Source organism: Pezoporus wallicus, unplaced genomic scaffold (assembly GCF_028554395.1).
Source record: "Pezoporus wallicus isolate ANWC-B61680 ecotype Strahan unplaced genomic scaffold, APGP_CSIRO_Pwel_v1 scaffold_2584, whole genome shotgun sequence".
NCBI lineage: Eukaryota > Metazoa > Chordata > Aves > Psittaciformes > Psittacidae > Pezoporus > Pezoporus wallicus.
In genome coordinates, this window is record NW_026642851.1 from 6,141,116 (window position 1) to 6,154,735 (window position 13,620).

At 40.5% G+C, this 13,620-nt stretch overlaps 1 protein-coding gene across 2 annotated transcripts in view; it reads right to left on the minus strand.

Annotated features, from left to right (window-relative positions):
• The window catches only part of CUBN (cubilin), a 142,036-nt gene that overhangs the window by 115,825 nt on the left and 12,591 nt on the right, over positions 1-13,620 (minus strand). Inside the window, exons 10-18 of one of the 2 annotated variants that reach the window (XM_057432738.1) lie at positions 13,345-13,440; positions 12,669-12,790; positions 10,654-10,840; positions 8,081-8,199; positions 6,568-6,802; positions 5,855-6,036; positions 4,934-5,096; positions 4,540-4,727; positions 118-274 (exon numbers count right to left, since the gene is read on the minus strand). In XM_057432738.1, coding sequence (XP_057288721.1) covers positions 118-274; positions 4,540-4,727; positions 4,934-5,096; positions 5,855-6,036; positions 6,568-6,802; positions 8,081-8,199; positions 10,654-10,840; positions 12,669-12,790; positions 13,345-13,440 — 1,449 coding nt within the window. Of the gene's footprint in view, positions 1-117; positions 275-4,539; positions 4,731-4,933; positions 5,097-5,854; positions 6,037-6,567; positions 6,803-8,080; positions 8,200-10,653; positions 10,841-12,668; positions 12,791-13,344; positions 13,441-13,620 lie in introns of both variants that reach the window. The other variant, XM_057432737.1, reaches the window with a different exon arrangement.

A 13,620-nucleotide genomic window follows, 5' to 3' on the forward strand; every position in this document is an offset into this window, starting at 1 on the left:
ATTTTCTTTCTTTTGAATTTTGTCTTAAACCCATTATATGGATAACATAACACTGAAATAGCTGAAAATGTCCTAATTACAGATCAATTCATTGTGCAAGTCACCAGTTCCTCTTACCAACTCGATAAACGGCCCTGAAGCTAGCCCTTTGCACAGAAGCATCAGACTTGAACTTGATCCAAAGACTGTTGCTGGTAGAAGTGATTGGAGACATGAGTGTACTATGACAGAATTTGCTAATAAGAGAAGACATCTCATTGTCACCATCTCGAACCTAGTCATCGAAAATAAAAAAAGAAAAATATCAGACCAGAAAAGCATTGGGATCTGATATCCAGACAAAATTATAATCTCACTAAGGATACTAAAAGCAAAAGGAGCAACTAATTTACTTATCTGTAAGAGAGAAAAAGAACCATCATAGTAATTGGCACAAGTACAAGATTTACAAGAGCTCAAAAGAAAGATTGGATGATCAGCACAGAAGACACACATGTTACTATCACAGGACACAAAGATGAAACAGGTCTTCTCTGTGAACCACAGCTTTAACACTGCTGCCAAAAGTGACACCTTTAGCATGAAAGAGCCAGGCAGAGTGCTCACCAGTGATAGCTACGAAAATTTTGCCAGCACTAAATCCTGCTAGGAAAAAAAAAAGGGGGGGGGGGGGGTATGATTTGTGATTTTCTTGCTTTCACCATGAAGCTTCTAGTGATTTTTCAGTGTCACTTCTCCAGAACAAGTACATGTCCAGTCACACCCTTACAGCAATGCAGCCAGACAGCTCACTTACAGGAGATGCAGCTCTGAGTCCCCAAAGCAGTAAAGAGGTATACTGACATCTTTCTATTACTTTATCTGACGGGTCCAATGCATAATAATGGTAATGAAGGGAATCACTTCCAGCTTTTAACTTCTGCCCTGCCACTCTACTGACCTCAATTAATTTGCTAATCGAAAGAGACATGTATCTTATGTGTTTTCGCAGAAGTTGATTATAAACCTTGATTATCAAGAGTACTAGAAGGGAAAGAGGCATTTGCATATCTGAACTTCAGGCTCTGAACCCACAGCCTGTAAGAATAGGTGCATCCAAGGGACCAGGCAAAGCACTGGTATAGCCAAGGAGCATGGAACACTCTCTGAGGTGCCCATCTAATTCCAAGTGGGCAGCCAACAAGATGAAGTCAAAAAAAGCCAGGTCCTCTGCTATTTACCCAAGCAAATAAATGCATTTTTTCTCCCAAAGATTCTCCTGAAAATAAAACAGCTCTTTTCTGCTGTAAAAGTGGTGGTAGCTCATGTAGCTGGAGCCGCTTTTAAATGCACCTATGTGCTATTTATCCAAAAAAAATCATTCCAGTGAAACCATTGGCAAAGACAGGGACATCCAGTTTTCAGGGCCCCCTCATTCCTTAGCTGTATTCCTCCATAAGTTGAAAGAAGGCAGGGAAGCCTCTGGTGAGCAGGTGGCAGTGGCAGGCCTGCTTGCCCAGCTTTGGCAATCTCAAGCTGGTGAGATGGCTTTCCGACTAACAGATATATTTAATTTCCCTGGAATTTGAGTATAAGGTGACAGAATTATTCTGATCTACAGCACAGCAACTGGGAATATTTAGAAAGTCTTTGGACAGCAGTGAAATTTTCCAGAACTATGGTTCACAGGAGTTTATATTTTTTTTCTTGATCTTATTCTCCTGACATTTTTGGTTTATAAAGCCCAGTGAGTAGTGTTAAAAGTAACAGGTTCATTAAAGTATGTCAGTAATGTCTCCTATTGCCAGCTAGAAGAATGGCATGGAAAAGAAGTTGTCTTGGCTAACACCTTACCTCTGCAGCACCACATCTCAGTCTTTCTTAGATAAGTTTTATTGTCTCTAGTTTCTTATTGCAGATCTCTGGTCCCAGGCTGTTCCTTCCTTAGTAAGAGAGTAAACTCCCTCCCTAAACAAGTGCCTGTGAGCTGTGTCTGGTCCCTGTGGAAACTCTGCAGGTTTCCTGTATCACCAGGGACGGGAAAAATCTGTGCCTTTTCAAAATGACAAAACAGTTGTCCAAGAGTGACCTTTAAAGTACCTGAAGCACCAAAAAGCTACCTCTCTAGCTGAACCTCATTACAAAATGCACATACGTGGAAAATCAGGCCTTGATAAAAGAACTCGGTGCTTTAGTGACACTGACTGTCCTTGTCAGAAAATGTCGGTCCTGTTTCTTTGCTCTGGGCTGAGCCACTGAGTGAGAGGGCAGGAAGACGTGAAGGACAGAAACACAGGGACACTGAATGGCTTGTGACTGATCCGCAAACAGTGAGGTAAATGCCTTGCTGAACTAATACAAACCAATTGCATTCAACAGAAATGGGTTTGTCTCTCTGGCTGCTGTGAATTTAGCTGCTGTTCTGCCAGCAATTAGGCAAGAGGAGTACTAGGCCAAACAAACAAAAGCTGTCTGTTTTCATTAAACACACTTCCCCTCTCATTCCAGAAATTAATTACACTTCATTCCAACCAAAGTGTCTGCACTGGAGGAGGAGGGAAGGGAACGATGTCAGTACAGTAACATCTTTTACAAACAGATTAAGTACATGGAGCTCACAGGAGCCTATTCCTGACTTGATCAAGAAGAGATTAAACACAAAACCAAACCTGTGCTGCCACTTAACTGCGTAGCCAGCAGCGGGGGACCCAGCTCTGCTCTGGGCTGCAGGGTTTTCTTTTAGAGCACAGGTCTGGAGAGGAATGGCTGAGGGAAGTGGGGCTGATTAGCGTGGAGAAGGGAAGCCTCAGAGGGGACCTTATCGCTCTCTACAGCTACCTGAAAGGAGGATGGACAGGGGAGGTGGCTGGTCTCCTCTCCCAGGTAACAAACGATAGGATGAGAGGTGACAGCCTCAAGCTGTGTCAGGGGAAGCTTAGATTGGATATTAGGAAAACGTTCTTCACTGAAAGGGTAATCAGGGACTGGAACAGGGTGCCCAGGGAAGTGGTGGAATCATGATCCCTGGAAATAAAAAAAACATGTAGATGGGGTCCCTAGTGACATGGTTTAGTGGTGGACTTAGCAGCTGTGGGGTAACAGTTGGACTTGATGATCTTAAAGGCCTTTTCCAACCTAGCTGAGTATATGATTCTATGATTCTCCCACCTGCTTCAGTTGCTGCAGCACCTTCACTAACAGTTTTACTTCTGTTTACCTCTGTGTGGTACAGCCACAGCTTTATACAAGCAGGAGCACCCAGCAGCCATTCCATGTAGGATGAGGTATTATGACAGTATGGAGAAGTACAGGTACGACAGCAGGCATTGACAGCTTTGAGTCAGGGCACAAACCAGAGGAGAACAGGGACAGGATGACAGGACAAGGGTCACAAGCCGCCAACATAAAGAGCCTGCCAGGCCCCGGGGGCACCACCAGGACTCACTGTCACAGCCTTGCCTCTCCCAGGACCCCTGCACCCTGCCCAAAGCCAGGAACTCACGCTGACCCCCCAGGGCCATGAGTCCCCACCTCAGCGACACTGCAGCAGGGAAGTCTCCAGCTCCAATAGCCCTTCCTGGCCACAGGCTCTGATAAGCCAGGCTCACCCCCGTGCCCGCATACCCATGTGGCCTTGGTCCATCCCCATCCCCAGGAAGGCGCCTGATGTCCGGGGCTGTCCTGCTCACTGGCCAGGTCAGAAGGCCCTGTTGTGCCTCTCCAGGAAGCCCCATGGCCCCTGCGAGCCCATGCCAAACCTCTCCTACTATCAGTTAAAGAAATTTAGACCTGGAACCGGACAAAACCGGCTATAGGAATAACAGAGAAAAAAAGAAAAAAAAACAACCAAAAAAACAAACCAAAGAAACCCAAAAAGGCACCCTATGGTAGCAAATCCAGATATAACATGAAGTTGCAGACCAGTGAAGAGAGAGCTAGGTGTGAAAGCAAACATAAATATCACCTCAAGTGGATCCCAGTTAGTATCAACATGACTATTCTAATTATATTTTCCATATAAACATTCTAACTGTACTATTATTTTTTATAATTAGATTTAGATTGATAGCAATTCTTGAATTAGACTTGTAAGATTTCAATTATGCTAACAATAAACTCCTGGTTTTACATATGTATGTGTGTGTGTGTATGTATGTATATGTTTGTATGTATACATACATACATATATCATGCGCTTCCCTTTTGTGCCAGAACAGGATTTTCTGAATAACACCATGATTCCAGAAAACACTGCATAGTGGCTATGGTATTGTTTCTGTTTTCTTGTGTTTGGCATGCATTTAGCAAAGGTCCAAACTCCACCTTAATCATATATAGCCAATTAAGAATTAGTGTTAACCTAGCCAGATTTTCTTGTTCGCTTTCCTTTGCTTCATTCCAGATATACAGTCATGCTCTTTTAGCCCCGGTGACTTATGAACCCAAAAAATTGCTATAGTTAAAACTACACTGTAGTGGCCCTTGTGACGGAAATGATGCAGCATGGTTTTGTACACACATGCAATCAACCTCTCATATCAACCCATTGAGAGAAGTCACCTCAATATAATTCGATGAACAATCAGTGTGACTCTCCAGCTCCATATGGGTGAAGTTGAGGTATATTTTTTCATCCTCTGGTTGTCTGATAATGTAGATACATTGTCGGTTGCTGATATAAGGGTTAGGCCAGAAAGGGGATGTGATAACCCCTTCACTGTCCGTGTAATTTCCTCCACAACTTGGATCTGCTATATTAAAAAAAAGAATAAATCAGTTGAAATATTCACAAGTATGATAACTCTTTCAGTTTAGGCTGCCTGTGTACAAAGGCTGCAAATCAAAGAGGATTTCTGTATTATGAAATAGCAAGTGTTCATTGCATCCATTCATGTGTTATTGGCTATATCTTAGAAAGGTCACAGATCAGCCTTTAACGCTGAATTTTACTTACCAGGAGATGTTGTATAGAGAATGTGAAAGCCTTTATCAGTAACAAAGTCATCAGAGTGAAAATGAATCCATGCATATGGACCAGTGGTCTGGAGTGGAGGTGGAGTCCCAGTGCTACAGTATTTAACAAGGACAGGGTCTTGTGGAAGAAGACCATCTCTAATCTAGACAGAATGATAAAACAGCATTTAGGGTTATAGATTTGTCCCAACTGTAAACAGTAGTAACACTCTTAAAGTTATCTCAGGGGGCCTAGGAGATATTGTAGATGATAAATGGAGGGAAAGCTCATAGGAAGTTTCCGCCAAACACAGGGGAACCCAGAAATAGACCCACCAGCATAGCTGCGATTTTGTTCCTAGGAGGAGTTTTGTGAAAAGAGAAAGTATCAGGAGATCTGCTGTTGAACTGCTTTCCTGAAATCATGGTCTGCACTGCAGTTTTGGAGAACATGCTATTCTAAAACAGCTTCTCATTTCCATGACTGGATACTGGTGAGTCCTGTAGCCATTACACCTGCCAAAATGCCTTAAGCTTACACATCAAGTCACAGACTGAATCTATTACTATTAGATTCCTTTTCGTAATAGTTTACCTTAGCATGGTAATACTCTGTGGGCTGACATCTGACAAGGAGTTTGGAAACTGAACTTTGTAAGAAAGTGAAAGCTTCCCACAGGTATTTTGCCTGAATCCTGTCACCTTTAGTCACAAGATTCTACTGTCTTCAGTGAAGCAGGCTCTCACCCTCCTTCTGTTACATTGCCCGTATCTGATTGTGCATTTATGGCTGAAATAAGTACAAATGATCATTTCAACCCAGGACTGAATTTTCATGTCTGTATGTACAAAAGTTTTGAAATATCTTGTTTTGCAATAACATAGCCATAAAATGTTGTCATAATCCACAATTACACTTTACCTCTAAATAGTCATAACTGCAGTTTTCATGGTGTTCTAGGCTTAGTGTGCCAAAAGCAAATGTGATGAGGAGGCCAGGACTGGTTGAGATGGTCCAGAAACAGTCCCTGTTTACAGGATAGTTACCAGGGTATCCTGGAGAGCTTATTGAGCCGTAAGTACCCATCAACTCACCACCACATTCTAACAGAAAAGCAGAACACCATGTGTCAGGTCAGATGAATTCCCCAGTAGTGTCAAAACAAAGTATCACTTGGGATTCAAAATAAATTCAAAACCAAATATCAAACCGAACAAACCAAGTTACTTTTTTTTTTATTTTACAATTAATTCTGCATCTCAGTTATAAAAGCATAACAGTTCCCAGTTATGATGGAAATGTCTTTAGGAGAATGATCAAAAGCACCGTGTTTTGGATTGGATTTAGAAAATTAATCTGAATTTCTGTACTTCACAGTTAGTGTCCATGTTTTATCCTAGCACAAAACTGTTTTCATTAAAAACCAAAAAAATAATTCCAGGCAAAGCTGATTTATATAGATGTAATAAGAAAAAGATTTGGAGTTTAAATGTTTTAAAGTGACATTTCAGCTCCACTCCCTAGTAAAATACTGTCCTACCTCTCCTAATGCTTCCTAATCAGAGGAAACAAGTCGTTCATTTTGCTTCAAAGCTGCAAAAATGCTAAATTACTAAGCATTTCATCAAACTTACCAGGATCTCGAGATTCCCACTGAACAGTAAAACCTCCAGCTGTAACAGTGTGGTCTGAGTAGAACCAAATATACAGGGAGTTGTGGGAACTGAAAAGTTCTGCAGGAGGTGAGGAGCCACAGTATTTCCCCAGCATGTGCATTGACGCTGAAGGCCCATCGTGTATTTGAAGGAAGTCAGAGTTACACTCATTACTTGACTCCAGATGGAAAAATGGGAAAGCAATACGCAGAATCTAATGGGAATTAACAAAACAAGAAAACTCTCTTTTTTTTTCATCTGCTAAGACACCCTGTAAAGAGCAGATACATGTGTTCATGCAGCTGTGAGAACCTACAAGCTTTGGAGCCATTATGCCATTTCCTGAGAAGTTCCAGGACAGAAGAAGATATTACAGAACCTTAAGGGTCAAAAGGAAAGAATTAGGACAGGGAAGTTGTCTATAAACTAATAATTGAGACCATTTACCTGTGTTTGTGTGAAATATAGATATGTATCTATTTCAAGCCATGTGAAAGGCTTGAAATATGCATAAAATACATCATTTCATGTTCTCCATGGAAGTTTTCTCATCAGATAAGTAATATTTCTCATTCCTTCTATGGTTAAAGTATTGTCAAGGCAGTTAAAAAAATTAAATTATCTTTTTTTTTTTTTTTTGCACACATAAAACAGTGTATCCCAAGCCTACACTGGATACTTAGTGACATTCACAGTTTTATATATATATGTTCAGATTCCTCACTGATGTGCATTAAGATAGCTCTGCTGAAGACAGGAGTGGCTCTCAGGCTTAAAGCTGAGAATACACATTGTATATCCATATATATTATACATATAGATAATGCTGTATAAACCACTAGCAACCACTGATTTATGAAGCTACTTAATTCATTCCATGAAATGTCAAAAATAGATCAAATATTTAGATCCCAAGTAAGAAATCTAAGTGCTAAAGTGTGAAATAACATATTTTATAGCTGTTATTTATACACAAGTAGAAGTGTTAGTTGCAGATCAGAAGCAGAACGAACATTGAAGTGCAACATTTAAAAATTAATCCTTAAATGTATTCAAACGCTGTTACTACACAAAGGCATTGATAATATGAATTCCACATTTCTGGTGCTCAGAAATCAGAAACATAAAATTTCTGTGGGGTCACTTAGCTCACAAACCAACTGTGGAGCCCATCAGAGCAGAGCTCTTCTCATGCAGCTATTCACAGATCACATCATAAACTAATGGCACCTTCTCTAGCTGGTGGTAGGTGAAGAAATTCTAACCTTCAGTTGCATAGGAAAAAGCCTGAAAAGGTAACCCAGGCAAATTCTTTAGGTAAGGAGCCTGATGGCTTGTAGGGATCTGAAACTTACTCTTTTTGCAAAGCTATTTATTCTGAGGGGATTGGATGACAATATTGGAACATGTGGCATGAAGGTGGTCGTGTTTGCTCTGATGAGCTACGGGGTCCTGCAGAGTGAGGGTTTCTTTAACCTCAGCTCTATTTTACCTTGTTGGAGTTAGTTTGGATAACCCAAGCACAGCTGACTCCACTGTTGTACTGTTGGCTGTTTGGGTTGTTAGGATAACTGAAAGTCCCCCTGGAGCCTGAGAGATACCCTCCACAAACTGCAGAAAAAAGACAGAAAATTAAACTAATTAATTCATGCTATCACTATACAGACTCAAACCCCTAACTTTCTAGCTTCATACACATCTAAAACAAGGGTGAAAGATACATCTATAAAAGATTCCAGAATTTCCTCTAAAGTGGAATGACATTACAAAATACTAAGCAAAATTATTCCCTGAGAGAAAAGTAGTTCCTGGAAAAAGAACAAAGATTTTTAGCTGGAATATATGGATACTGCCAAGAGATGTTGATTCTATCTCAGGAAAATGTCCATAAACGAATTTGTTTCCAGAAGGCTACCTCCAGATTTATTTAATTTTTCTCAGAATTCTTTAAATTCCTTAAAATTTCTCCAGAGTCTTTAAATTTTTCACCTACAGTGAAATGATATTTTGAAGCTAACATGATCCAAAATTGTCTTTCTCAGTAATGGTCCATCATTGAAGTTATCCTTCAGGTGTTTTATTGTCCCATTTACTCTTTTCGGTCAGATTTCTGGGTCTGATGATACCTCTCATGAAATGCTGTTGTCTCTTTTCTCACTGAGTCATTCAGTGAATAGGAGCTGTGAACTAGAAATCCCAAACCTACAGAAAAATATGTCTATAAAGCACTCAAAATACAATGCACATATAGCTATGGTGTACAGCAAGCAGCTCCAGTTAAATGTTGAACTGATGTTAAAGAAACACTTGATTCTCAACAAACTGAAGTATTTTGTTTCAGTGAGTGGTAAAAAGAATCTAAGTGTCCACCTCAAACATCTCACCGTTTCTCAACCACATCCGGAATTAACATGTCATAAAATGTATTATTTTTTCCCCTGATGAGGAACTAAACCAAAAGTTGATACTTTCTCACTGGATAAAACTTGATTTTATATCCCTCCTATTATGAATGGTTAAATATATATATACATATTTTTATATGTGCTTGATAATAAAATATTATTAGTTATATATTTAAGCAAAATAGGAAAAAGCCTGAAGTAGCATGGAATCATAGAATCATAGAATGGTTTGGGTTGGAAAGGACCTTAAGATCATCTAGTTCCAACCCCCCCCTGCCGTGGGCAGGGACACTTCATCCTAGACCGTGTCACCCAAGGTTCTGTCCAACCTGGCCTTGAACACTGCCAGGGATGGAGCACTTACCACTTCTTTGGGCAACCCATTCCAGTGCCTCACCATAGTAAAGGACTTATTCCTTATATCTAAACTTAACTTTCCCTGTTTAAGTTTAAACCCATTACCCCTTGTCCTATTGCTACAGTCCTGGCTGAAAAGTCCCTCTCTGGCATCCTTGTAGGCCCCCTTTAGATTCAGAAGGCTGCTCTAAAATAGACCATATTTCACAGGGGCTCAGTGCAAGTTTTACAGTCTAGATTCTGTGAAAATTTAATCTGCTTTCTTCACAGCAACCTGCAATAAATACAAGCCATCTGATAGATGGTTGCCGCAGGGATGCTCACTGAAATGCTATTCTGACCTTGTTTAATTAAAATTAATGGAAAAAAAATCCCAGACAAACAGAAAAAGTGATACTGAGAAGAAATGTTAAAGACAGAACCTTTCAGTCACTCTATAAAACTCGGTCTCGCATTTTCATTCACAATATTTCTTTCATTAAATTTATGTTTGGAAACTGTTCCTGGCTTTCCCTCTTGACTAAGAATGTCAGGACATCTCAGCTTCACAACAAATGAAATAGTATGCATAAAATAAATATTAATGTATTCTCTTGTAAATCTGTTCTACTTGTATCGGATCTTAGAATCATAGAATTATAGAATAGGTAAGGTTGGAAAGGACCTTAAGATAATCAAGTCCCAAACCCCCTGCCTTGGGCAGGGACACCTCACACTAGACCATGTTGCCCACAACTCTGTCCAACCTGGCTTTGAATACTCCCAGGGATGAAGCATTTACCATTTCTTTGGGCAACCCATTCCAGTGCCTCACCATCCTCACCATAAAGAACTTCCTCTTTATATCCAATATAAACTTACCTTGTTTAAGTTTGAACCCATTATCCCTTGCCCTGCCACTACAGTGGTTAATGAAGAGTCCCTCCCCAGCATCCTTATAGGCTCCCTTCAGACACGGGAAGGCTGCTATGAGGTCTCTGATCTTCTTTCTCAACCAGCTTACCAGATCACTTTCTCAGGAACAGAGATCTGATTTTGGTATATCTGGCATCTAGTCAAGGCCAGTGGGCCTGCAGATCAATTGTTACACTCCTACAGCTAAACAAAGCAGCTATAAACAAAACTCATGGAAAACTGACATCAAGGAACTTTGGCTTGGGACCTGTAATCCACTGAGAAGAATGCTGGTTTTTTTCCCCATCATAACTTGGTTCTTATTCACATATTAATCATATGTATCAAGCATCTACTATCTGCAGTCTGGTGGCCCATTTCTCCTGGGGGGGGGGAAGTCTGGCTGTACCTTGTTGGGCAGTCTGGCACTGTGGTCCTGTCCAGGCACTGGTGCACTCGCAGGAGTAGCCATTGACCTCATCGGTGCAGGTCCCCCCATTCTGGCATGGGTTGCTAACGCATTCGTCAATATTCTCTGTACAGTTAGGGCCTGTCCAGCCCACATTACACAGGCAGAAATATCCAGAGATCATTGCCTACAGATATAATCAAATACAATAAACTCGATGAGAATGAGTTGGCAGAAAGATTGGTATTTATGCTTACTTTATGTGGAGATATCAGAGCAAAGAAATAAAATCTTTGGAATTTAATGGCCTTTATAGTCACTGGTGAGTTCCAAAATAAACCTAAAGCTAAATCAGATTATCTAGCTCTTTCTTTTTCTATTAAGTTATTTCTTTGCAGGGCTCTTTCAAATTACTTTCTAAAAAGCCAGAATCTGTATTCATTTAGCCATTCAGAGAACTGTTTGCTTGGCATTGAAACAATCACCCTAGAAACAAGTCAATCATATTATCTAAACCTTATAAATAGCAAGTCAAGATAACAGTGGTTTATAAGTCATTTATCTCAAGCCTGTTTCCTGGGAAGTCTGCACTGCAGTTATGTGGGCTGTTAACTTTCATTTTCACCCTGAGGAATATTCAATGGAAACAATTCTGTTGCCTTCTCTGCATTATTCTTTATTCTGTGTGTCTCTTCCATTTCTTTGTCTCAACCTTTACTACTTTTCCTTATAATCAGGTTTTTCTGTATACTTAACTGTTTTCATTTTACGTCTCCTCTTCCCTTACACTTCTTGTTTTACAGGAACATTTTTTACAAGTAAAGAACAATGTATTCCAAGGTACATGCTAACAATCCCATCTTTGATGACATACAACCAATGTTGTATATTCTCTATTTCCTTCTGTGTTCTCTGTTCATGTCCTTTGTGTCCTGAACAGAGATTTTCAATGTGATGGAAGAGGATTTTGATGTGTATTTAGTGCTCTGAATGCTGCTTTAGAAGGTGAAAATGTGTTTTCTGTTATTTCATGCATGTTACATTTCATCTGTCATTACACTGGCCAAATGTAGCTCTGCTGTTTCTCCATTTCATATGTTCTTGTAGCCCCTTTACTGAATTATCTGACTGTGTTGTTATCTTTACGGAGTAGTTCATAGCCATGACTGCCTACAGTTGTATGTTAGGGTAAATTTAGGGGAAGACATAATGGTTTTTAATAGACTGACTAAAATAAATAGTTTCTGAATAGTCAGAAAAAGTAGATTAGATTAGATCATCTGTGAACATTTCTCCAAAATCATCATCATAAATGTCCTCCAGAACAGAATTATCAAAATCCCTAGGTCTGCAGCACAGACTTTCCTGAGCACACCACACATCGCTGAGGAAGCCAAAAGGCCTTCACAGTGTCCATATGAACAAACTAAATGGTTGCTGTGCACGAGAATGAATTCACACCACCAGTGTCAGTTAAGGTCCAAAACACTTGGCTACCAGCAGGAGTACAACCAATCCCCATGAAGTACCCTTTCCATATCCCTATATACAGCCTGAGACTCCAGGAGGGCTCTCACATCAGCCTAGGCACACATCACTAACTGTACTGGATATTGACAGTCTGAGGTCAACGGTTTATTGGTTTTGTTGTCATGGGTAACTCCTCTGTGACACAAGGTGGTAAATTACTTCCCTGTCCCACAGGGGACTGCCACTCATCAGTTCTTCCCTACCAGCACCAGCATCCCATCATTAGCTTGGAGTACCAGCTGCAGTCTCTCAAGTTGCTAGTGCCAAGATTGCTGCATCTACTTCAAACACAAAGAAATTGCTTGTATGCCCTGAAACTCACTTTGTTTTCTCCAGGTATATCTGCTGATCTCCCACTCCCCACTGACCTTGCCTCATTACACTTAGTTAAGTGCGCACTCAGCTTTCAGTCTCACCAGGCTCCCTGTTGTTGCTAGTTAAAACTACATAACATTCTCACTAATAGTCAGGAGCCAAGTACTTACCAAGCACTGCCCATTTGCACAAGGGTTTTGCAGCTGACAGGTATCACTGAGAGGAGAGCACCCGTTTGGCCCATATCCACTTCCAGTGTACCCAGATGTGCAGGAACAAAACGGTATTGACCCTTGGGAAATGAGACAAGATACAGAAAGTAATTCAGTTCTTGTTACAACAACAATACCAATGACAGTAAAGGTCCTTGACATTTTGAAGCAGAGTTTTAATAATATTTCTAACTTATTTTATCTTTTGACACATTCCCTGGCTACTGTCCAGTTTGGCCATGGAAATACCTTAGTGTTGCTTTGCTGTGGGCACCTGAGAGTCCAAGGTCAACTTCATCAGAAGTATTGGGAGTAGTCAAAGGATATTAATAGAAAGGAGAATAGTAGAAGCAGCTGAAATTGGAATACCCCATCAAAGAGGTAAGGCGAAGGTCTCCACATTTTTATGATTAAACCTGCACTTTGATGGAGCCTAAATCTGTTTCTGTCAGTGTTGGTTAAAAAGCCTGCTGGCTTTAGCTAACCTGCCTGTAAACTCCTTTTGATGAGGCAAAACTGACTGTGGAGAAGGGGCTGCAATCTAAATATGTTGCTACAAAGTGGATTCAGCCTAACCAAACCCTCCTTGGGGTTCACATTGGTATTACTTACAGTCTGTAAGAAAGCATCGTACCTGGACCTGAGGTACAAGTAGCCAAAGAATGGCACCCTCCATTATTTATTGAGCAGATATCAACCTGTGTACATGTTTGTCCATCTCCCTCATAACCTGTTCAGAAGTAAATAACAGTTAGTCTGTAACAAACTGTGCTCTCTGAGAATCGACATCAAAGCAATCATCCGGTGAGCAAAAGACTAATTTGTGGTGTAAAATCATAGTCTTCTGCAGCTAAAAGGGTGGAGATAGCCACTGAAGTAAAACCTGTTTTTCCTCCATTGCATGGATGGA